Source organism: Perca fluviatilis, chromosome 4 (assembly GCF_010015445.1).
Source record: "Perca fluviatilis chromosome 4, GENO_Pfluv_1.0, whole genome shotgun sequence".
In the NCBI taxonomy this organism is placed as follows: domain Eukaryota; kingdom Metazoa; phylum Chordata; class Actinopteri; order Perciformes; family Percidae; genus Perca; species Perca fluviatilis.
The window spans coordinates 1331916-1357123 of record NC_053115.1 but is presented as its reverse complement, the minus strand read 5'-3'; the positions used below and the strand labels follow the sequence as shown (position 1 = coordinate 1357123).

The following is a 25208-nucleotide window of genomic DNA, read 5'->3' as shown; positions in this document are numbered from 1 at the left end:
CTCTCCAGTTTGTGTTGCTTTGTGTTGAATTGGGAAGTGATCTGAAGCAGGAGGGGAGATGGTTGTTGGGTAAAGAGAGGGCACCTGTGTAAATGTCACTCTAAACTCTGTGTGCATTTCTGCCCTCAAACTGTTTTCCACCTTCTTGACTTTTATGGTTACAGCGAATCGCTCTGTTAAACTTTCCATTTAAACTTTCTGGACCTCTTGGAAAAACACAACCTCTATCACCCCCACTGCCAAACCTCCCCCCATCCTCCCCTCTTTTATGCCCTCCTGTGTCTGCTCCCTCCTCACATTACTATCTTTGATCTCCTCCCACCATGGTTCAGTTTCATATCTCTCTTTATCTGTTGAGATGGAGGCAGTAGCACCTGTTCCACGGGCCATCTTAATTCAGAGACTGCTCTCAGCCCCACACTGTAATCCATTCACATACCAGATTTGGAGTCACATTTATTTACATAATCAGACATTGCACAAGTTATATCTGGGGAAAAAATCAAGTCTAGCTTTCAAAAAGAGGCAGGAATGGGTTATCTGGGGCTGTGTTGCTGTCATGAGATCACCTAATACTTGGATAGGAAAGCATGGTGTCTGACACTCCAGAAATTATCCAGACAGACAGACAGACAGACAGACAGACAGACAGACAGACACGCTAGAACTCCACTGGTTATCATCAAAGTCTGTTTACAGGTGTTGCGGAGTACATATGTATAAAGCCTTTTAGTGTCTCCAGAGGGAGCTGTGTGAAATCTGATTAATCCTCATGTGATGTCACTTGAGTCAGCGTCTGCTGGGTCTCAAGACTACACAAGACTACATGCTCATCTCTGCTGGAGGTGAGCGGCTCCAGGCTACATTAGATGCTACTAACGCATCCGAATCTCCAACCAAACTGTTGCGGTCGAGTTGCATTGTGGGTAATGTAGGTGCCATGTTTTGACAAAGTAAATACTGTATCTCTGGTTCTGCTGCATCAGTTTTGATCATTTTTGTTTTTAGACTGTTGATGAATCTGCCAATGTTATAGAAGTGAAATGCTAAATCTGTGAAGTAGTCTATTCAATTCAATTTTATTTATAGTATCAAATCATAAGAGTTATCTCGAGACACTTTCCAGATAGAGTAGGTCTAGACCACACTCTATAATTTACAAAGCCCCAACAATTACAGAAATTCCCTCAAGAGTAAGCAGTGCGACAGTGGCGAGGAAAAACTCCCTCTTGGGAAGAAACCTGGGACAGACCCAGGCTCTTGGTAGGCGGTGTCTGACGGGCCGGTTGGAACAAAGCATTCCCACTCTTGTGACCACTCTTAGGTTAACACACTACAGGCTTAGTGGTCTTATACATATCCTGTCTTTGTACTCTCATTTGGTATTGTACTTCCATAAAGGGAGAACTTGCTAAAGACAAAACTGAAGCAGTAGAGGCCAAGATATCTCCTAGCCCCTAGTATGGGTCTAACAGCAAAAACACTTGCAACGCAATGGCGTCTTTGATTAGCCCTTCTTTGACTGGCAAATGCCCATGTCTTTCAAAGTTGACGTCCCCAGTTTGCAATGCAGAGTTTTCTCTGTAAATGTGTAGAGAAGCTGAAATGACTTGTGATGTCACTTCTGTCCAGGGCTGCAACTAGTTATTCTTTTCATTCTTAAGTCATATGCAGATTATTTTTTTCAATTAATTGTTTAATCAATAGAAAATTGTGAAAAATGCTCATCATATCTTCCCAAAGCCCAAAATAACCCCTTCAAATATCTTTTTGTGTGTATTGTTTGACCAACAGTCCAAACCCATTCATGCTTACGGGGAGAGTACTACTAACCATGGCCAGTAAGCTGGTCTTTGAAACCTGCAGAGACCTTGACACTGAGCAGTGTCTTGGTTGACTCGATTCACCACAGGCACTGGCCTCATGATGAACTTAAGCACAGGATTCACTCCTCCTCCCCATCACTGATTTGGTTACACTGGACTGATCAACGCAACACACGAATGAATGAATGAATGAATCTGAGCTTTAGATCTTCTTCTGAAGCTGTTCATTCATGCTGGGCTCCAGAAAAGGGATGTGTCCTCTCTCTCAGCCACACAGGATATCCAGCCCCTCACAGGCCCAGCAGGGGGAGACACTGAGCCCTGACCTTTGTCCTCCACTGCAGGTTTCATGTAACCGATAATTAATTTAAATAAATAACCGTTAATAATTTACCAAGTGAGCAGCGGCCCTTCAAAACAGCAGAAGAGACACTAACTGATGTTGAGGGTTTTTCAGTTAGGACAGTTAACCCGAGAATGTGTTTTCAGAGGGATCACATTTAGATTTGAAATGTGTTAGTTGTAGTTTTTTTCTTAGACGTGATGATCAGAACCTTCTGAATGTGAATTATAACTCATTTTAGGGCTGTGAGGTGAAAAAGTGTTAATCAATGAAAGATATTCTTTTGTTGGCACACATTTGGGAGAAAAAAAGCTACCTGTTCAATTGTCTTGAAAAAGCTCATATCACTCCAAGTGCATTTTTCATTTGAGGATAATCAAGAGGCCCTTGTTTCAGGTGACTTATAGTGGAGTAATCTGGTTAGTAGATTTGCAGATAATGGCCAAATTAGTGAGCTTGCTGCTTGAGCGCACAATCCTAATACCCTGGTAGGAATTCAGCCTGGATAAAAAGGGCATTTGCACTGAATGAATTTCTCTATTCACTTTATAGAGCACACTGACCCTGATGGAAGCCATTGGTTGACACAGTTTGGGATTTTGGAAGAGGAATTTAGGGTTGGTTAAAGTCTAGAGCTAAATGTTGGGTTGAAGGCCGATTGAGGTTGTCCTGTAAAACTTTGATTCGTTTGGCCCATTGGTCGTCTTACCCACTGTGATGTCTGGCATCAAAAGATTCAGCATCAAAATCATCTCAGAGTTGTTAAAGGGACAGTTCACCCCAAAATCAAAAGACATGTTTTTCCTCTTACCTGTAGTGCTATTTATCAGTCTACTGTAGGTTGTGTTGGTGTGAGTTCAGTGTTCAGGAGATATCGGCCGTAGAAATGTCTGCCTTCTCTCCAGTATGATGGAACTAGATGGCACTTGGCTTGTGGTGCTCAAAGCGCCAAAAAATACATTTGAAAAACTCAGCAGCAATGTCTCTTTGCAGAAATCATGATGTGGTTACTCAAGATAATCCTGGTTGTGAGCAGTTTCATGTAGGAACTATTTTCTTTATGAATTATTTCTCATGATGTTAAAAACTTTTTTACTTAATCTACAAATGCTTCCGTTGTATATGTGACAACGCAAGTTAGCACATTAGCCCTACGACAGATCTCTCTCACCGATTTTTGTTTACCTAAACATTAGCGAGAGATTTTGCACTGCTGACTTCACTTCCAATCAAGCTGGACATTAGTGTTGTGGCTCTACAGACCATAATAAGAAAACAATGAGATGTATAAATGCTTAAAGTAACTAGTTACAAAGCTGACTTTTGTTGACCACTGTCTCATGACATTACACACTTGGTAAGGTGAAAATAAGCCAAACAACAAGTTGTTGTGGGCATTCAACAAAGATGGTCCCTGTTTAAAGACCAGCACATTTGATCTGTTTTGGTGGCAACCTCCAGTATCCCAGAGGAGTCTGAATTTCCTGTTCCAAGCTGATTTCACTCTTTGGGTTTGGCCTTATATGGTGTTTTATAGCAGTTTTTATTTATTGAGTGAATCTAATATTGCATTTCACACCTTTTTTCTTTTGTCATGTTCTAATCATTCCAAAATGGTTAGCTTCAGATGGTTTGCATTGAAGTTCATTTGAGAGTCACTATTTCTGTGTGAATGTACTAACTTAATTTTAAGAAACACTGTACAGATAACTGAATATTTTTCCTTTGTATGCTAAATTTACTTTTTGTAAATGCTTTGAGCACTGTGTAAAGGGACCTAGCGTTTAGCTTGCAGATGTGACTTTGTAAATGTACTTATCCACTGCTTAAGGAGATGCTGCGTCCAGCTGAGATGGAGGATGTAAATACTGTAAGAAATACTGTGAAAAGCTTACTGTACAGTGATCCTTTACACCTCTGTAGGAGTGGCAAGAGGAATTATTTAACAGTTGTCAGTAAACATTTCCATTAAAACGTATAAAGAATAAACACAAACGTGTGTGCCTTTGATTGGTCTGCTCTCAGAAAGTTCTGGCTCTCCATTAAAGTACCAACATAGGACTTCTCTTCTTCTGACACGCCAGCTTCCTCCTGGTAGTGTCGGAGTTGGCCTTAACAGGAGGAAGGAAGGAGAGCACTTGTGCTGTGGGACATCCTGCCAAAACACACACACACACACACACACACACACACACACACACACACACACACACACACACACACACACACACACACACACACACACACACACACACACACACACACACACACACACAGAGAACAGACTGGTTATGACTCCTAACACTCAATGTCTTTGACCTCATCTGCCTTTTTGATTTACTTACACCAGCACCTTATTATATTTAATAGACTCCAGTCAAAACCAAGTTAGCTACCATTCAAGAAAAAAACAACCCAATACATTTTAAATAGGAAGAAATGCAAATGATTAATCTATGGGTAGGAAAGGAGGTTACAAATGCGTTAGAAAATCAGCCCCAGCTTACTTCCTGGACATGGTCACACCCTGTACCCCAACCCCCCCACTCCGCTCTGCTTCAGCCAACCTGCTTGCTGCCCCCTCACAGCGAAGGACAACTAATTACTCAACCAAGTCCAGACTGTTCGCTGTTCTGGCTCCTAAATGGTGGAATGAGCTCCCTATCGACATCAGGACGGCTGAAAGCCTACACATCTTCCACCGAAGGCTAAAAACACATCTCTTCTGACCACACCTCGGATAAACATGGAAAAATTATATATTTCTTGAAGCTGCACTTTTATGTGGCTCTTTGTAGCATTACCAATTTAAAGCTAATGTACTTTCACTTCCTACTTGTCTGGAGTTTGCACCTTCAGGGTTGAAAGCACTTAATTGGAAGTCGCTTTGGATAAAAGCCACAGCTAAATGACATGTAATATAATGTAAAAAATACACCATTTGCCTTCCTCACAGAGCTTTTTATGCCAAAGCGAAGGAACTGTGAGCTGATTGGTAAGGTTTTTTGAATGACAAGTCTACAGCCCCAGCTTGCTACCCTGTCAGACTGAATAGCAGTGCTTTGATCCAAATGCTAACGGTGGACAATGCTAACATGCTGATGTTAAGCAGGTAGAATATTTACTGTGTTCACCTTCTTATTGTAGCGTGATAGTATAGTAACAATTAGCACAAAACACACGTATTGGTAATGCCATTAGTTTTGCAAGTATTGGACAATCTGAAATTTGACCGGATGTTTGCGCCATGAATGTAATGATACCTATACCTGGGCTTTTTGTTTCGCCTGATACTAAGTACCGATCCGATACAAGTCTTTAATTGATAAGCTGTATGCCTCACTGTGTGGAAGTGGGATCATTCTTTGTGTATAAGGCAACATCAGGCTTATACGTGTACTGAATTGATATTTATCATTACAACTGAAGAAATGAATAATGAAGAATTGAATTGACAGATACCTGATCCAACTATTTGAGTCAGCATCGGCCTTGTGTTGCTCAGGATGGACATCCTCGCTGTGTCCACTATCGGGGCTTAGCACCTCCCAGGACGGCTGTGATTGGTTTAAAGAAATACAAACAAGCCAGAGTTTTTCCCCTATCCCAGAATAGGTAACTGTGTAGCCAGACCATACTCCACTGACAGCACAGACACAGCGCTGTGGAGAGGTCTGGCAATGTGAGACTGGTATCGGCCCTACATCCAATATCGGTGCATCCCTAGTTTGCGCACACACAGTAGGAAAAGCACAAGTGTAAGTAATGAAATGAATGAAGGCTGTATTCCATTTAGCTGCCTTTATTTCAGGTTGGAGGTATCGTGTATACACTGGCTCACGGTCACTGGAACACTTGAATTATTGTTACCAATTATTATTATATTATTGTTAGTGCTGTTAGGAACACCTGTGCATTTCCTACTACGACAAGTCAAAATATCTGCTGTGGAAAAAGCCCACTAACCTGGAATGGCTGTTAAGTGCAGCTATAATACGTGTTATTAGTTACAGCTGTGCATGACATGTTAAGATATCCACTTTTCAAAGTATCGCTTTAAGAGTAAAGTGAAAACCACATTTGGATTTACTTTACTTTGATTTACTAAGACTTTTCCAATGTGATTGATCAGTTTGCATTAGATGCTAATGGGGGAAAATACAACATGGAAGAATCCGCTGTTGTGCTTATTGTAGGAATATTTTATCAAGAGTATGTGTGTATGTGCTAGTTGCAAAAGAGCTGGGTGCAGTCAAATAGAGGAAGTGGTTAAAATTACTCCGGGTGACCTCTTGATGCACAAAAGGTTAAGCTTAAGTCATCGAAATAGTTTAGGCTTTATACGGCACGAAAGGGAATTGTTTAAAGGTTACGGGAACAAGAAGAGGAAGTTGCACCACACAGAGGCCCCAACCCCGTGATATATGACATAATGTGTATTAATTAATATAAAGAGCTGAGGTGGTGTGTGTTACCATGGGAACGACCTCTGGGAGACCTGAATTGTGGAGCAAAGTAAGCTGAACCAACTGAACCCAGGTCTGTAGGAGAGAGATTCACACAACCCTGTCTCACACACACAGACACACACACACACACTAATGTTAAAATCAAAAATCATACCAACCACAGTTAGCACAACCAATTTATTGTCTTTCAAGAAAAAAAAACCACAAAACTCTGAAAACATCGAGAAACGTACACCTTTAAATTACACAGGCTCTTATAAACAAAATAAAGTCTCTTTCTATATTTACATCAGCAGGGGTAACGACTCAGCATGTATCCACTAAAATAAGATAAACATTTTCCTCTCATATCTCCGCCATCTTTCCATAGCCCCGACCCTGATTGTTTTGTTTGAGGGTTTTTTCCCGCCATTTTGATTTGTCATCCTTGCAGTTAGCTCACCGTGGATTCAGCCCAGTGTTATTTAAGTACACTAAGTTTTTGTTTGTCAAATGTTCCTATTGGTCAATATGCTTATTGAGTTTTGAGAACAAAGACACCAAAACTATCCATGTGCTCAGAAGTGCTACAGGCTAAAGCTAAACATACAGAGCTAAATTTCTGGCACTATTCTATTTGATGTAACCTCATTAGTTATCTGCTGAGCAGTTATTTTGGGATGCAAGCAGTCTCCACTACTCCAACACCACCTTCACTGGAATGGAAAGCAGTAAAGCATTAGCTCCTAGCTAGCCAGTCATCAACACTTATTGTGTCTTGCATTAAGTTTAAACTGGAACAATTTATAAGATTAAGCTACAGATCATTTAATATTACTCAGCTTTTAAACTTGTAGATTAACTCATTCAATCAGTTTTGGAACATGCAGTCACTTAAGATGGTATATGCTAAACTGTAGCATCATTTGCATGAAGTTTACCATTTGATTAATGAAACTAAGGCGCTGAATTTCAAATTTCCCACAAGGAAGGTCATTGTCCTACTTGAAAAGTTGGGTGTGTTTTCATAAGTTTACACATTTGGCAGCATGAAGTCAAATCAACATGTCTGTCCACACTGCTAACAGCACACAAATATTACTTTTACAAGCTTGTATGACTTTACAACACAAGTTTTCGGCTTACTTCTGAAACAATCCGCATATGTTGGCTTCAACCATCAGTGAACACAGCCTTTCTATCAAAGAACATGGTGTATGCTAAGTGCTAACATGGATGCCTAATATTACTCAGCAAGCTACATTGTTAGCGTGGAGCACCATAGCCAACAATGTAATGTAAGGACTCATGGATCATTTTGGTTTCTGCGTTCTCATTAAGTTGACCTAAAACATTTGGTTCTATTTCTATTTCTTTCACTTTGCTCATAACCATTAATTGACCTTTTTTTTTTTTTTTTAACATCCTACCAATGAACAACAGCTTGTGTTTTGGGATTGATTTATCTCTCTGTTAGATGTCTGTGGACCAGGAAAATAAAAGATGAAATAAGAAGCCTATTCAGATGGAACTTCACCTTAATTCTATATATGAGGCCAATTGCAAAACGAAAATGGCTACAGTATTCATATATGAAACTAATTCCAGTGCAGCTTCAGGAAATTTGAGAATCAGAATGTCAACATCTTGGAATATATATATGTATATATATTTGAAGGTGTTGTATGTGGATATTTTGTCACAGGAGCATCTCAAAAGCAGCAACAACAAAAATCACAGATAGCAGTTGCTCAACACAACAATCAATTAACACTCAAAGAAGCAAACACAGAGGTATAAAAAATAGGTGAGGCTGAGGTCAACCCCCCCATGCTATGGAGAGGGAACTGACAGACACACAAATACAGCATATACAGCACAGCTCAGCCGGCAAGGAACAGGGGGGTCAGATTGGTATTTATTGTACTCTACATTATCTGGAATGCAACTTCTTCACACAATTTCATTGGCAGTCTGATTGTAAACCATTACAGTGACCTATTTATACGTTATTTTAATGGGTTTCTATCCTTTTACTCAGCATTGTAATGATTTTAGGCTTCTTTATTTAAATGCATTATGCACTTTGAAGTACCTTTGTGTAATGAAATGGGCTATACAAATCCACTTGCCTTGCCTTAACTGGAACATGTACTTCATCGATGGTGACAAACTAAATTCTGCTTAATTCTCTTTCGAGCCACTAAATGTACGTGAAGCAATGACTGACACCTGCCATGATTGGGTTTTCAGAGAGACTGATTTAAATCATCTTAAGGGGACAATGTTCCAAAGTGCTGCTGTGATGTGATTCTAATTTAATTCATTAGTTTTTACTTTACAACAACACCAACTGTCTAATGTCTTCTGTGGCTCCGACCGCTCCCAGACCTCATCAGGGGTTATCTCTGGTTGAGATTTGCGACTACAAATCTATACAATAAATCCCGAGTTAAAAAATGGGGGTATGACGTTTATAACAACATGGGCATTTACCAGGAAGGGAAGGGTCTTATGTAACACAGTGTGAAGTTGCATTATGGGAAAAGTAGGAGCCAGTGTTTTTGGAGCTTGAACCGTACTGGGGAGAACTACGAATCAGCATAGCTCAGCCCCTCCATCTTTATGGAAGTGCAACACTACATCGCTGAAATACATCTTCGATCTCTCTTATTCTAACTCTCTAACACTTTTAAGATCAAATTTGAATTGGAGGGTTAAAACTTGCCAAATACCAGGTGCCACACCATCCAGACTGAGCCCCCACCTAAATGTTTACATGCACTGGATTAGCCACAGCCTGCGTTGCAATACGTGTTGGTGTTCTCAACACTAATCAAGTGTTAGTGGAAGATTAGCAGACAGGAGCTCCGGGTGTTTGAGTTAGTAATAACCAGCCTTCACCAGCAGGGGGCAGGACTGACCCACTGAGAACAGACCGCTGCTCTCTGGCCTGACGCTCACTCAGCTGTCCAACAGGTGGAAACATGGCTTCTATTAACTTTCCTCCGATGAATGTAATCTCTGTGGTGCATTTTGTTTGCCAAAAGTCAACGTGGGAAGAAAAGGAGAGGCATAAGGGGCCTCTTGTTTTCTTCCCATCATAAAACGATAATAGGCTACATATTAATTTCAACATGGCTTCTGTAATAAAACAAAGCAGCTGATGACATGTCTATGACTAAGATAAGACCATGCCTTTGTGTATGTGTGTGTGTGTGTGTGTGTGTGTGTGTGTGTGTGGCAGGGTTTCACTGAAAACAACTAATTTACAAGGGAGTGACTATGACGTTTTCTCATCACATCTCTTCACTTTTGCCTAACAGAGGGGCAATTTTCTCATTCGGAGACAACTCCATCCCTCCCGTTTCCCCTGTTCGTCCTCCATTCTTTCTTCTCTGACTGTCAATCAACAAAGATCCCCCTTCCTCCTCGGCTATCCTCCCCTCTCACCCCTCACCTCCATTTTCCTTTTTTCCCCTCTCCCACTCCCCTTTCAGTCTGTCAGGAGCACCAGTTCTCCCTCACTCCTCTCTCCTCCGTCGCTTTCCTCTCCTTCGCTGTACGGAGGGCGCTCCCTCTCTCGTTCCCTCTCTCGCTCTCTGGGCAGGGAAGTAGGCGTAGCCTGGCCCTCGGCTCGACACAGCGCGGGGGGGACCTGCGGCAGGTAGTGCTCCAGTAACGCGTGGTGAAAGGGCATGGTTGCCACCGAGACCGAGCCGGCGGCGCCGCCTGGGTACTGGCCATCGCTGTGGGGGTAGTGGATCTGCTGGGGTTCTGTTTGACTGAAAAGACGGGAAGTGACACGCGTACAATAAGACTGTAGGATGAATCAACTTCATGTGTTTCTATTGATACATCAGTTGGCTGATTTTCAGAGACATATACCTTTCATATGATGGAGGTGATGAGGATCATGCATAGTACACACTGGTTATTCTGAACCGTTATTAAAGTATTTATGGATAGAACTGGGTATCGTTGTAAATGTTTCGATACCGGTACCGATACCTATACCTTGACTTTGATTCCAGTTCCGGTATCTTTTGAGTATGTTTGGGACTCTCGTGGCCTGAATATGAGGGCTAGTGTATCGAACCTGGAACAACCCAAACTAGAAAGTAAAGTAGGGAGAAGCACTTTTCTCTACCCATAAAATCCCAAATGAAATCAACTCTGCCCATCCTCTGGAAAGTTTTACATAACAGCTAAAAAAGATCCTTCTCTGGACAGCTCTAAGCTTTGGTGTGCTTTCTGATTTTATGTGTTTTTTTATGTCTATGACTGTACAGTATTGATGTTTTTATGCTTTCATTAGGTGTATTAGTGTAAAAATGGGATATTAGGATTAGTAGCATATAAATGTCATCTCCATTTCCTGTCTGCCTCCTATAGACTTCAGAACCGCAACGGAAACACGTTTTCCACTGTGACTTTATCATGATCTCCTGATTCATTTTAGTACTGTACAGTATGCCCAAGTATGTAAATTTGTATGTACTGTATTTTAATTTATGAAATCAAATCATTTATTTTCCTAAAGACAAGGTTAGGTGAAGCACTTCTGAGTCCAATGGCTGAGCTTCCAGTTGGGTTACTAACAGCACAAACACAAACGCAATCTGCCGCTTCAAATCATCCTCTTTGGGATTCTGGGTCAATTTTGGATAAATTCAGTAACTATGGCACCGTGTTTTGTTAAAAAACAAAAAAACACATAGTAGTAGTTTCAATTCAACCCACTGGCCTTTTCTGGGGCCGGCTCATATAATTTTTTTTGAGCTTATGGGTATTGTAGTGTTTTAATCCGCTATGCCCAAACTGATGTGACATAACATGATTTTACCAAATTCAAACTGGGGGTCATAACATAAATCTATTTGATCGTTACACTACCTGGGAGAATCCAGAGCATAGAAATAAAATGGATAGAAAGGCTATTTCCATTCAAATCAACGTAGCAGAATGGTCAGAAAAGCAGCCATTTTCATGTGTACCATTGCTATTAACATATAAACTTCCGATAACTTCATGCTTCAGCCACACAACGCACACTGCTATCGCCACGAGTGACTGCTTTATTCGGCTCGTTTTCTGTGAACGATGTGGCGACGGGGGTAACGGTAAGGCGGAGTTAGCAAGCTAACGTTAGCCAACTAACACCAGCTGGCTGGCTGGCTGGTTCCGCCGTGCTTTCAGCTGCATCGGTTACAGAGAATGAGCTGAACAGCGGGCTGGGTCTAACGTTAGCGGTCCGCTGAGCCGTTGTCGCTGCGTCTAACTGTCTGTCCTCACTCCCTGCAACCCGATCTGCGTCGGGCCGCTCTCCCATATGCGCTCATGCCAGCGAGCTGTGACACAGTTTACGGCCTTACTATGACAACTAACAATCGCCATTTTGTTGTGTACCAATCACATTACTACGGGAAACAGTTCAATGGCCTTTCTATCCATTTTATTTCTAGGGTCCAGAGTTTCTGTAGCAAGTAGCATTGAGGGGATCGTGTCTTGAAAATATCCCAGTAACTCTGAAGAAAACGGGTTTGAATCAGGTGATCAGAAATGAAATCTAAGGTCATTGTCAAATTCTTCATATTCTTTCATGTTTCTCAAGAAAAGATGTGGTGAGTATATTTGTGAGGCAAAGAAAAACATCACTGAAAGAGAAAAACACTCAAAAACCAACCGCTGTTAACAGTTCCAACCTCCAACTATTCCAGCTTCACTATTTGGACGAGTTTGAGGGAATAATGGCGAGGGATACTATTCATGGTCGAGGACAAACAGAAAAAAACAGCCCAGTTGCGGTATCAATACTCCACTTTTGTTTGTTTCTTCAAGAATAAAAGAAGAGCTTTGGGAGCTGCAGGAGCTGTATACAATCTTTGGAGGTGCAGAGAAAATTCTTGTCAATAGAGCAAAGTGTTAGTGTTGTCTGCCAGGGACAAACTCTCTCGCATTATCGCACAGTTGGTCTTTGGTTTCTACCTATGTGTGTAGGTCGCTCTCTGCTCCTGCCGGCGGTTCTTCATCATGGCCTTGTACTCGCCTACCCTCAGCCTCCGTCCCTCCACGATGCAGGTCCGTTTGGGCCGAGGTTTGTACTTGTAGTCAGGGTAGCGCTCTAGATGCTGCCTGCTCAGCCTCGCTTGCTCTTCATAGTAAGGCTGCTTCTCCTGGTTGGACATGCCCTTCCACCTGGAGCCTGAAGACAAAGACACGATGAGGGAGCGAGTTAAAACCCTAACCCTTCTCCTGGTTGGACATGCCCTTCCACCTGGAGCCTGAAGACAAAGACACGATGAGGGAGCGAGTTAAAACCCTAACCCTTGTCCTGGTTGGACATGCCCTTCCACCTGGAGCCTGAAGACAAAGACACATCGGCACAAGGACGATGAGGGAGAGAGTTAATGCACGATGGAGAGGAGTTCATTCAGAGAAGTTTTCTAGCAGCAAGTCAGGTAGGGAAGAGAGCATGCTTTAGAGCTTTATTTAGCTTAGAGTTAGCTTATTAGGAATGTTTGTAATAGCTTTGGTCTTTTGTAAATTTAATTAGGGCCCGAGCGCGGAAAGCGGCGAAGGCCCTATTGAAACTGAAGGAATTATTATTTTCTGCAAGTAAATTGGCTTTTTGAGGGGCTTAACATATTCAAAAACTCACCAAATTTGGCGGTCGCATCAAGTCTGGTGAAAATTTACGTATTTTAAGGGTTTCGGGAATAGCGAACCCAAAAAATTCGGGCCGCAGCGCCTACAAAGTTAAAAAATTGAGCCCCGGCAGAATCGCGTTAACGTTAGTAACATATGTAAGTTGGTACACATATGTAACATGTCAAGATTTACAAAAAACGTAATTAGAGCCACACCCTAAACCTAACAGGAAGTCAGCCATTTTGATTTCAAAGTTCGAAATTAGTGCGATTTTGGCCATTTCCACATGTCGTACTTTAACGAACTCCTCCTAGAGATTTCATCCGATCAACTTCAAACTCGGTCTGTGCCATCTTAAGACGTTAAAGATGAAAAGTTGTTAAAAGAAAAACTTTCCGTCATAGGGCGTGGCCGTGGCGGCCATTTTGTGCGTTTCGCCGCCGAAACAGGAAGTGGGTGTAACTCGAGTGTACGTTGTCCGATTACCTCGAAACTTTTCAGGATTCATAAGAGTCCAACCCTGAGGACAAATAAAGGCCGATATTTACTTAAAGTCACAGCGCCCCCTAGTGGCAACAGGAAGTAGGCCTAAAAGTCAAGGTGCTATACTTTAACGAACTCCTCCTAGAGATTTCATCTGATGGACTTCAAACTTGGTCTGTACCATCCCAACACCTTAACGATGAAAAGTTATTAAAAGAAAAACTTTGTCAGACGGTGTGGGCGTGGCGGCCATTTTGAGTGTTTAGCGATGAACAAAGAAGTTGTAACTTGAGTGTACGTTGTCGTATCTGCCCGAAATTTCTCACGATAGACAAGGGTCCAGGCCTGAGGACACCTACAGGCCAAAATTGACTTTTGGTCATAGCGCCCCCCGCTGGCAACAGGAAATGCCAGGCCCCCTTTCATAACATTTGAACCGTTTAAGGTAGAGTATTGTGTGAGGTGTCATTGAACTCAGCAGAGACTTCATTCTTCATTGGTGATGGTTTGACCCGCCCCCTAATCTTAAGCCATGCCCCCTTTCATAACATTTTAACCATTTAAGGTTGACCCTTGTGTGAGGTATCAATGAACTCAGCAGAGAGTTCCTTCTTCATTGGTGATGGTTTGGCCCATCCCCTAAGCTTTAGCCACGTCCCCTTTCATAAATGCTGACCCATCTAAGGTAGAGTCTTGTGTGAGGTATCATTGAACTCAGCAGAGAGTTCCTTTTTAATTCGTCATGGTTTGACCCGCCCCCTATGCTTTAGCCACGCCCCTTTACACAGCTAATGAACTGTATGATGTAGAGTCTTGAGTGAGGTATCGTGAACTCGGCAGGGAGTTCCCTTTTCATTGGTGACGGTGTCTGAGTGCAAGGAGCGGCGTCCGCAGGTAACCCAGACGCGCGCAGAGGAGCAAGGGCCCGTCCATCGCTGCTTGCAGCTTTAATTTAAGTCTGATCTTAGTCGTCATATAATATTTGTTCACTTTTATTGGTTTCCTAGTGGCATCAACTTGAGTCCATCCTGGAACATTTCTCCCCATTGTTTCCTGTCCATCCTAACTGTCCAATAAAGGCAAAATGCCAAAGCATAATCTCACAAAACATTGTCAAAAATATCAATCACAGTAGATGCCTTTTAAAAAAGGTATACTATGCAGGATTTTCCCCATAAAAAACAATGTATAGACTCATTCAAAAGTAATCACTCTCAATCACAGAGACCCTGCCCTCTGCCTGTATCTTTTTATTATTTTTGTTTGGGACATTTCTGGGCGTCAGCTTTTGGGCGCTGGGTGTGTAGCGCCCGTGCATGCACGCATCCAAGAGAAAGCTACGAGAATGTTGGACCAAACGCAAATATAGCGCGGTGAAACGGCAAGTGGACAAAGCTCGTTCCAAAATGAGAGAGAATCCAGGGTTTGTCCCCCTGTACTTGTGTAAAGTACGTCGTAAATTCGTCGTAAAAGTCGTTGTAAATGAATGATTTTCTGTCTGAGCAAAACATTCATCACAACTATATGACCTCCCCGCAACGCTAACTCGGTAATACAGCACCATAAAGAAAAGACCTTTACAACAGCAGGTGGGTAAAAACACCAAGCGGCCGCTAAAATTAACACAAACTGAAAGTTACAAATAGCCACTTTAAGTAGCATCTTATTAATCAAATTATGCATTTAATGTGTATTAAGTACATCAATTGTTTACATGACTGTGCGTTATTTGCATGCATGTTTGTATCCACGTCTGCATGTCTGTGTGTGTCCGTGTGAAAGTGGTTGCTCCCAACAACAAGCTCTCCACAATAAAATGGGATGTACATGTTTGGTCCAAGGAAAGGGATTCAGACCAGTATGTGTGTGTGTGTGTGTGTGTGTGTGTGTGTGTGTGTGTGTGTGTGTGTGTGTGTGTGTGTGTGTGTGTGTATGTGTATGTGTGTGTGTTTGTTTGTGTGTTTGTTTGTGTGTGTGTGTCTGGCGGGACCAGCAGGTGGCTGTTCCTGCCCTCACACGTGCCAGCCAGCGTCTCAGAATAGAGGCTCAGAGTGACCCCACCCCTACCCAGTGCTTGGCTTACCCAGGATCTTGCTGATGGAGGAGTTGTGCATGTCCGGGAAGGCCTGCAAGATCCTCCTGCGCTCGTCCTTGGCCCAAACCATAAAGGCATTCATTGGTCTCTTGATGTGGCCCGAGGAGGGAGGGGGCCGGGCCTCAGGGTAGCTTCCTGGGACCGAGATGGGCAGGGCACCTAAAGCAAAGAAGGCTACAGTAAGACGAGCACACCAAACTGCTCGGTTTGGAATATGTTACTCATTCCTTCTTTTAATTCCTTGGTATTCTTGTTTTTAACCTTCTGCTGGGGCCTCAGCTGGTTCTTAACCTTTACTTGTTGAAGTCACCCACAGACATCCTATTTCTCATGCAGTTATGATTCACTTTCTCCACCCACATTCTCCATCCTGGGTGTGTACCGGAAACGTGTGCTCTAACACACTTCAACAAGATGATATAATAGTCTGCTGAACGTGGAGGTGGTAGTGAAAGTTATTTTGGGATATTTAAATGTCAATTCAATATTCAAAGGGGGTGATATCAATTTTTTTTTTTTTCATAATCACTAGTATAGTATACTTCCCTTCAAATATGAAGATGTTTTCAAACATCCAAGGAAGGGTTCAAATCAATGGCAGCTGGACTTGGTTAAATAAAGGGCTTCACAGACATGTTGGTCTCTCATCCGAGAGACTTGACCAGTTGGGACTGAACCGGTAGAGAAGCCCAGCTAGTTATCCTCAGGGGGGGTCAGTGTCAAAACCATCGATAGCGCTCCGTTGGCTAGTGCTCCTGGCTGCTGTAACGACAGTCGTTGGAGGCACCGGAGGCTTCGTTACAACAGCCAGGATTGGCCCATACAGGTTAAACAGCTGGGTTTCTGGGTGCCCGGTTAGCTCAGTTGGTAGAGCCCACATATAGAGGTTTAGTCCTTGACGCAGCGGGCCCGGGTTCAACTCTGACCTGCGGCCCTTTGCTGCATGTCATTCCCCCTCTCTCCCCTTTCATTTATTCATATATCCTGTCAATAAAGGCCTACAAATGCCCAAAAGATTATCTTTAAAAAACAGCTGGGTTTCCCTACAGTTTCAATCAGACCTGAAGAGGTCTCTCGGATCAGAGACCAAATGTCTTCGAAGCGCCCTTTAACTAAGTCCTGGTGCCCTTGATTTGAACCCTTCCTTGGAGGACTATGACCTGGATGACTGAGAACCTTCACAGCCATCTTGTTATTAAAGACATAATTATTCAATAGGAATGTAACACTGCGTCAATATAAATGTTTAAAGATTACAACCGGTTGACATAAAAAACAATGACTCACAATTTGATTTTGAAATGGCCTAGGGTGGAATCTACTTCTGATTTCACTCTAGGTTTGACTTATGACGTCACGACGTGTCCTTAGTTTATTTATTTGAAAAGATTTTATTTTATTTTTGTTTAGTTATTTTGATCATTTTTAGTATTTAGGATAAAATACAATTCCTGTTGTACTTTTCATAAGAGGACACAGTTCATATAAATAAAGGATGATTTTCAGTCCTTTGTCTTGCTCTTTGTGGTCGTTTTGCGTCTCTTTTTCACATCACTTTGGATCATTATTATCACCATATAACGTTGGAAAAGCTAGAGCGGACAATAAATAAATGACACTCAAAAAGTGTAAATAGACAAAACTTTGCTAAAGAAGTCCAACTACAATCATTAGATCTAAGTTAAGTATTTTAGTAACATTCATTTGGCTTAGGTGCTGCACAAAAAGGCTCAGGTGCTGCACCTAACCCGTATAATGGCGGGGAAAAGCACCTGACATTATTAAACCGGCTGCTCCAGTGACACCTACCCTCAGAGTCACTGCTGAGGTGGTCCTCCCCCCGCTCGCAGTGAGAAATCCTCTCGCTGCGGGGAGAATCTTTATACTCCTGAAGACAAAGAAAAGACAAAGACAGATGAAGCCAGACATGCACTTAAGTCACACAAATATTCACACCCGAGCACAAAGAGACAATTTGAATTTCGACTGCAGTAAAAAGATGACCCAATGTGCAAGGGGTGTGTTCAAGGCACGCATGTGTTTCACAGTGCTATTTAAGGCAAAGAAGCTGCACGCTCATCATATCAGCTGCTGTTTAAATGCAGAGCTGTAAATGCAAAGGAAGGAAATTACAACGCTATGGAGGAGGAAGAATGGTGTTTATTGTTCGAGGGAGGAGAGGTGAAGGAGAAAAGGCAGAGTTGGGAATGTACCAACTCTGAATTTGCACACAACTATCACACCATCAGCGAATCTATCATCCATTCCCATGATGTAAAACATTATTTATCCCCGTTCGGTTGGAGTGTAATACCAAAATAGGTCAGTCATGGGTCTTGGTGTTAAAGCAGCAGCAGAGGCGAGATGGAGCAGGATAATGGAGGAGAGTCACTGAGTACAGTATTACTGTGGACAAAGAGGGAGGGCAGGTGGCTCACTCAATGCCACACGGAGGCCTTTGTGGTATTGTGAGGCTGCAGCAGCTGTTGCTCCAGGACGAGGCTGAAACCAAAGCTTCAGCCACCTCAAAGAATGAAAACCAGGACCAGAATAGAAGACCATCAACAAAAAATAACAGCCTGGGTTTTTACCGTCGGGTTCCAGACAAAAGACATAACGTTGAAATGCTTTAATAGCACTTACAACCAACGAAAACTACACAGATGCAAGATTTTCTGAAAGCAGAGTTTCCACTTTGCTTCACATTTGACTAGTCAAGTCATGTGTGCAATCGAAAGATTTTGTACTTTTTTACTGTAGCACATGACTGGACCCGCGAAAAGAAGAATAACAGCAGTTTGTAAGGGGATACTGAATACGCAGCCCCTTTTCAATTACTAATAATAAAAACAACACACACATAACTCCTTTGTCTTTTTCATACAGTGTTTACTTACCAGCATTTTCTAGAAGGCTACAGCTGGGATATTAAATCCTCAGGACAAGCATGACTCCCTGTAACCCTAAACCTGACTCCGACCCCCAATTAGACCCCTAGATGTCACTCAGAGAAAGTGAGACAGACTTTGAATGTTTCCTCATATCCAGTTTGTCCAGTAAGAGGGAATTTGTATTACAAACTCCAGGTAATTCCATTAAGGTTTGACAGATGTCTTTGTGGATAAACTGGCCTTTTCTGAACCATCACAAGAGGCTTTCAATTCTGTGAGTGGTTGGATGTGGAAGTAAGAATTTCAGACATCAAATACAGATTCTTGCTGGCTTCCCCTATCCATTAAAGTAATGGCTTTCTGTAATTCAGACACAGGTGTCCGTCATGGAAATGTATACCATGCCCCTCAAGTTTTAATGGCTGACAGGTCAACTCTAGAGATATTTTGGTTACACTTTACTTGAAGGTATCTACATAAGAGTGACATGACACGGTCATTAACGTGTCATAAACATTATAAACAAGTCATAAACGTTTATGGCATAACGCTTCTGTCATTAAGTGTCATTCGGTTTGTCATGACAAGTTATGGTTAGAGTTAGAGTTATGGTTAGGGTTAGAGTTCATGACAGTGTCATGTCACTCTTATGTAGATACCTTCAAGTAAAGTGTTACCGATATTTTTCATAATAACAATGTATTAACTGACAATGTGACAATGGCAAATGACAATAGCTGTTTTCAGAAAAAAAAGCTCTAAAACCCAATGTACACTACCTGCTCAGCAGCAAACAGCAGACAGACACAGTTAGAGACTAGCTGGTGAACATAGTGAAGCATGTAGCAGCTATGAGCCAGATATTTCCCTCAGGAGTTGGTGGAGACCAAAAACAGAGCTAAAGGAGAGTGAATATTGGCCTTACATTCATCAGGTAGCCAGAAAAAGGACTCCAAATGAATAATAACATTTCACTTCTGAATGTGTAAATTAGAAATAGTTTGCTAAGTTCATCATGTCAGTGTTGTGTTCACTACTTGTTTTCGCTGCCCCCAGTCAGCCAAAGAAAATCACTTCTTGTAGAAAGGTCCTATGACGCATGTTTGTTTGCATGTTCTAAATAAATGCGCTAGTATTCAACACTTCAGACAAATTTCATTTCAAACACTTTTGATATTTGCATGAAAGAGTAAAAAAATTCAAATAACATACATATATATATATATATATATATATATATATATATATATATATACACACACACACACACACACACACACATACATATATATACACATACATATACATATATATATATATATATATATACACACACACACACACACACACACACACACACACACACACACCTAAAGGATTATTAGGAACACCTCTAAGATTTCTCGTTTTTATATTACATACACATATATATATGTATATATATATATATATGTATATATATATATATATATACATATACATATATATACACATATATATATATATATCACATATATATATATACACACACACACATATATACATATATATATACATATATATATATAACATATATATATATATATATATATATATATATATATATATATATATATATATATATATATATATATATATATACACACACACACACACCTAAAGGATTATTAGGAACACCTCTAAGATTTCTCGTTAATGCAATTATCTAATCAACCAATCACATGGCAGCTGTTTCAATGCATTTAGGGGTGTGGTCCAGGTCTAGACTATCTCCTGAACTCCAAACTTAATGTCAGAATGGGAAAGAAAGGTGATCTAAACAACTTTGAGCGTAGCATGGTTGTTGGTGCCAGACGGGCTGGTTTGAGTATTTCACAATCTGCTCAGTTACTGGGATTTTCCCGCTCAACCATTTCTAGGGTTGACAAAGAATGGTCTGAAAAAGTAAAAACAGCCAGTATGCTGCAGTCCTGGGGGGCGAAAATGTCTCGCTAAAGCTAGAGGTCAGAGGAGAATGGGCCGACTGATTCCAGCTGATAGATCAACTTTGACTCAAATAACCACTCGTTACAACCGAGGTATACAGCAAAGTATTTGTGAAGCCACAACACGCACAACCTTTAGGAGGATGGGCTACACCAGCAGAAGACCCCACCAGGTACCACTCATCTCCACTAAAAATAGGAACATGAGGCTACAATTTGCACGAGCTCACCAAAATTGGACAGTTGAAGACTGTAAAAATGTTGCCTGGTCTGATGAGTCTCGATTTCTGTTGAGACATTCAGATGGTAGAGTCAGAATTTGGCGTAAACAGAATGAGAACATGGATCCGTCATGCCTTGTTACCACTGGGCAGGCTGGTGGTGGTGGTGTAATTTTGTGGGGAATGTTTTCTTGGCACACTTTAGGCCCCTTAGTACCAACTGGGCATTGTTTAAATGCCACAGCCTACCTGAGCATTGTTTCTGACCATGTCCATCCCTTTATGACCACCATGTACCCATCCTCTGATGGCTACTTCCAGCAGGATAATGCACCATGTCACAAAGCTCCAATCATTTCAAATTGGTTTCTTGAACATGACAGTGAGTTCACTGTACCAGATCTCAACCCAATAGAACATCTTTGGGATGTGGTGGAACGGGAGCTTCGTGCCCTGGAAATCTCCATCAACTACAAGATGCTCTCCTCTCAATATGGGCCAACATTTCTAAAGCCAAGGGAGTATTGCCTGTGTGGACCAGCTCACCATCTTTCCGCCACCATCTCTCTCCCTCTCTCTTTCTTTGTCCCTGTCCCTCTCTCGCTCTCCGGTGCCGTGGCCCCTCAGGAGCTGCTGGGCATCGTGGATGGCCTGGGTGACCACATCTCCGTCTCCGAGGAAACCTAAAGACAACAACACGGGTCAAAGAGGAGGAGAGACCTAGCCTCTTTTTGTTTCTTCAACATATTAAAAGTGATAACCAACACAGTTCCTGCTTTCAGTTTAACCACTGCCCATTTAGTTGCCAAGCGCTTGTTACTGAGGTGTGACTGTGATCTGAAATCATCTGTCAATCAAACACCCTGGGTGGTAATATGTCTTCTTCTCTGGACTTGGAGTTTCTGGGAGGCTGCACTCTCTTATTTGTACACATTGGCTATTGGTGTTAATGCTTCTATTATCTATCTATCTATATGACAATGTCACCCATTTCAAATGTAAAACCACCATGTGTAGAATTTAATTGAAGGACATCCCATTACTGTAACCAACCAAAAACACAGAGGGGGTCTAATACCACAACTTTGATTTAAACATATTAGAGGAGCCGTGGGAATGCAAACAGTTTTTTTTCTCCTTTTTTGGGATCAGAAATTCCCACTTTCTCTCACAGCAGTGGAACTGTCAGCGTAACTCACTGAGGGCAGATCGTGATGGGCTGTGGGACACTTCTCTCTGGAAATCTCTGGACCTGTAGGCCCCGTGCAGCGCCAGGGATCCCAGCTCCAGGTTCTGCGGACTTGGTGTTTTCCCCAGCTCCAGCCCCTTTGGCTTGGAGGTCAGGTTCAGGGGCTGACTGGCTTCCTAAACACACAGTGAGAGCAGATGAGCAAGGGTGGGGCCACTTTCACACATTAAGACGTCACAGCAAACAGCAAGGATGTGCATGTATTCCGGTCATGCACAGCAGATTTGGCATGTTGGAGCGCATCCGTCACACCTTTGTAGCGTCTCTTTTGTCTTCGTGTTCACCTTGTCCTTTATTAACTTTTGTTTATCTAAGCTGTGATGATGTATCTCTGCTTGAGAACCAGCCGTGCAAATACAGTTCACAAAACATACACTTTAGGCGCAATTACACACACACACACACACACACACACACACACACACACACACACACACACACACACACATTAAACCTTTGAACAGAGGGTGTGGTGTATTCAAAAAGCTTTTCAGCGTCCCAATTGTCAGAAAAGTACACACAGTGTTTACTCTGGAGTGGATCGCTTTTAACACACACACACACACACACACACACACACACACACACACACACACACACACACACACACACACACACACACACACACACACACACACAGAATATACAGAAGGCCTATATATATTAGATACACACAATGTACACTAACAAAGTCATAAGTCACTGTTGCATTTTGGATACACAATGTAGGTGTATGCATTAGAAATGTTTGTATGTAACTATGTGACTTGGGAAATGAGTTTGATACATTGAGATGAAGAATGAAATGTCTGACAGACGATACATAAACTGTAGTAATATTATACCTGTCGGAAGGATCCGCTGCTCCTCTTGACAGGGGGGGGCCGAGGGTTGGGCAGCAGCTGCATGTGATAGTCCACGGCTGTGGAAGGTGTAAAATCGATGTATGAAAAACATACACGCTCAAATACCTGCGATTTTGATTGAAGATTTGCAATGGAACACAAAATGTGGTGACCGTTAGCACTCGCTAAAGCTAACTGTTAGGAAGTGGGAGTAAGCTAACTGAAATGATGTCGGGGCCCCTCCTGCACTAACACACCCTAGTTTCTTGGTAGTTTACACTCTAAAAGTAGACTTTTCTTACTTACAACACAATACCAAAGCACATACATACAACAGTAAATGGCATGCCACATTGTTTCACTTTTGGTTCTTGTAATATACTCTTTACTGTACTATTTTGACAGTGCTTTATTTTTTTTTATTTGTAGTACACACATTGAGGTAACTTTGTACAGTCATTACTGCTAGTTTATTATGTTTATCAGAAGTTGCTCTACATTGTATTTCTTATCTTCTAAAGGGATGTCTTGTCAAGGCACTTTGACTAAATCAGCTATATTAAAAACAGGAAGTGGCCAATCAGACTGTACCAATCTCCCGCCACATCACGGGGGCGATTGGTGTAACTATGGAAGTGTTAAAAACTAAACAAAGAAATAAGACATTACCAAAGAAAACATAACAACAATATAAATAATAAAATAAATAAAAAAATACATGTTTTTAATGGATTCAAATGTTATTTCCTGTTTCAATGTATGAAATGTTATTTCCTGCTTCTTTTCACGAGTCATTTTTACTTTTTGCTATTTTCCCTAATGGCTTTTTTATTTCATAATGCCACTTTTCAAAAGTACTATTCTTTCAATTGAGACAATGTGATTGGCTGCTGCTTTGGTATGAATGAGTCACACAACTGTCTCTGTCCCATATTCAATATATTTCATTTGTATTTATTCAGAAAAAACATTAATTTAATAACGTCTGATGTTTCAAATTTGAACCAATTGCATGTTAGTTTTCATTCAATCGAACATAATTTTTTTTCTTTTTTAAAGTGACAGCCGTTAAGCCCATTTTGGAATAGAGAGTGTTTTATCATAGCATTAGTGATAGCGTCCATGTCTTTCAAAGATCTCTGGCTATAGCTGACCTCAGTCCTTTAACTAGGCCTTCGTCATCTGTCAGAACATTTTGCAACACACACACACACACACACACTTCATGAAAGCAAATGAATGGCTATGGTTTGAAAAGATAGAGAAGACAAGGTCACCCACGAGCACAGCTTTTAAGACTCATGAAGGCAAGACTGCACAAAGCTGTGTCTTTCTAAGCTGTACCCTGGATAGTCCGCTGACTGTACAAGCATTACGTGTGTGAAAGCTACCATCTACCACATTGTACATTTCGTACGTTGCAGCATGGATGGCCAGGACAACAACTTTTAAGCACAAAGTTTCCGGCCTTGAATGCACCCAGTCACTGTCAGGTCTGTGTAATATTGATTCTGTCTTCACAACAAGGAATGTAAGAATAGGGTATGAAAGGACTGACCACCCCCCCTATGGTCCCAGCACTAAAGGCCTGCTGGAGGAAAACCTTGGAGGTTTATCCAAATATCACAATGACAATAACAAAGACGGACTCTAAAACACAGAATACAATACAGAACGTTACTGAGCCCTTTATCAATCATAATGCTTATATTTCTACGTTTCTAAACTGATAATGTAGCGTTGTTAACCCTCTTGTGGTCTTCCCGTAGGCCATGAACCTGTTGTCCTTCTGGGTCAAAATTGAAAAAGAACTTTTTTTGGTGCTTTTTCGGTGCTTTTGACTCTTTTAAAAAAAGGTTTTTGTGATGTTTTTTCCAACGCATTTTTAAAATTCATGGTCAATGAACCTAATTTAAATTACTTTATACCTTAATTATATTTCTCTCTTTGCTTGGTTTGTTGGGGTTTTTATTTAATGTTGGTTACTTTTTTGTCATTTAATTCTGTATACAGATATTGTATTTATTTTATTTCTTTATTTCTTTTCATTTGTCATGAAAGGTTTTAATATTGTCTGATTAAATGTTGTTTTGGACCCCAGGAAGACTAGCTGGTCGTCCAGGCGTCAGCTATTATAAATACAAATGGAAGTAATCGTTCATTTTACCTGC

The 25208-nt window shown here is 41.5% G+C and overlaps 1 protein-coding gene across 6 annotated transcripts in view; it reads right to left on the bottom strand.

Annotated features, from left to right (window-relative positions):
* Positions 1-6801: 6801 nt before the first annotated feature.
* The window catches only part of LOC120557878 (transcription factor SOX-13-like), a 60250-nt gene continuing 41843 nt past the window's right edge, over positions 6802-25208 (bottom strand). For 3 of the 6 annotated variants that reach the window (XM_039798539.1, XM_039798540.1, XM_039798544.1), the window contains 7 exons: positions 23038-23114; positions 22143-22308; positions 21490-21626; positions 17656-17734; positions 15835-16005; positions 12606-12822; positions 6802-10402 (listed from right to left, as the gene is read on the bottom strand). In XM_039798539.1, coding sequence (XP_039654473.1) covers positions 10114-10402; positions 12606-12822; positions 15835-16005; positions 17656-17734; positions 21490-21626; positions 22143-22308; positions 23038-23114 — 1136 coding nt within the window. In that variant the 3' untranslated portion in view covers positions 6802-10113. The remainder of the gene's footprint in view (positions 10403-12605; positions 12823-15834; positions 16006-17655; positions 17735-21489; positions 21627-22142; positions 22309-23037; positions 23115-25208) is intronic. The other 3 variants (XM_039798541.1, XM_039798542.1, XM_039798543.1) reach the window with 1 other exon arrangement.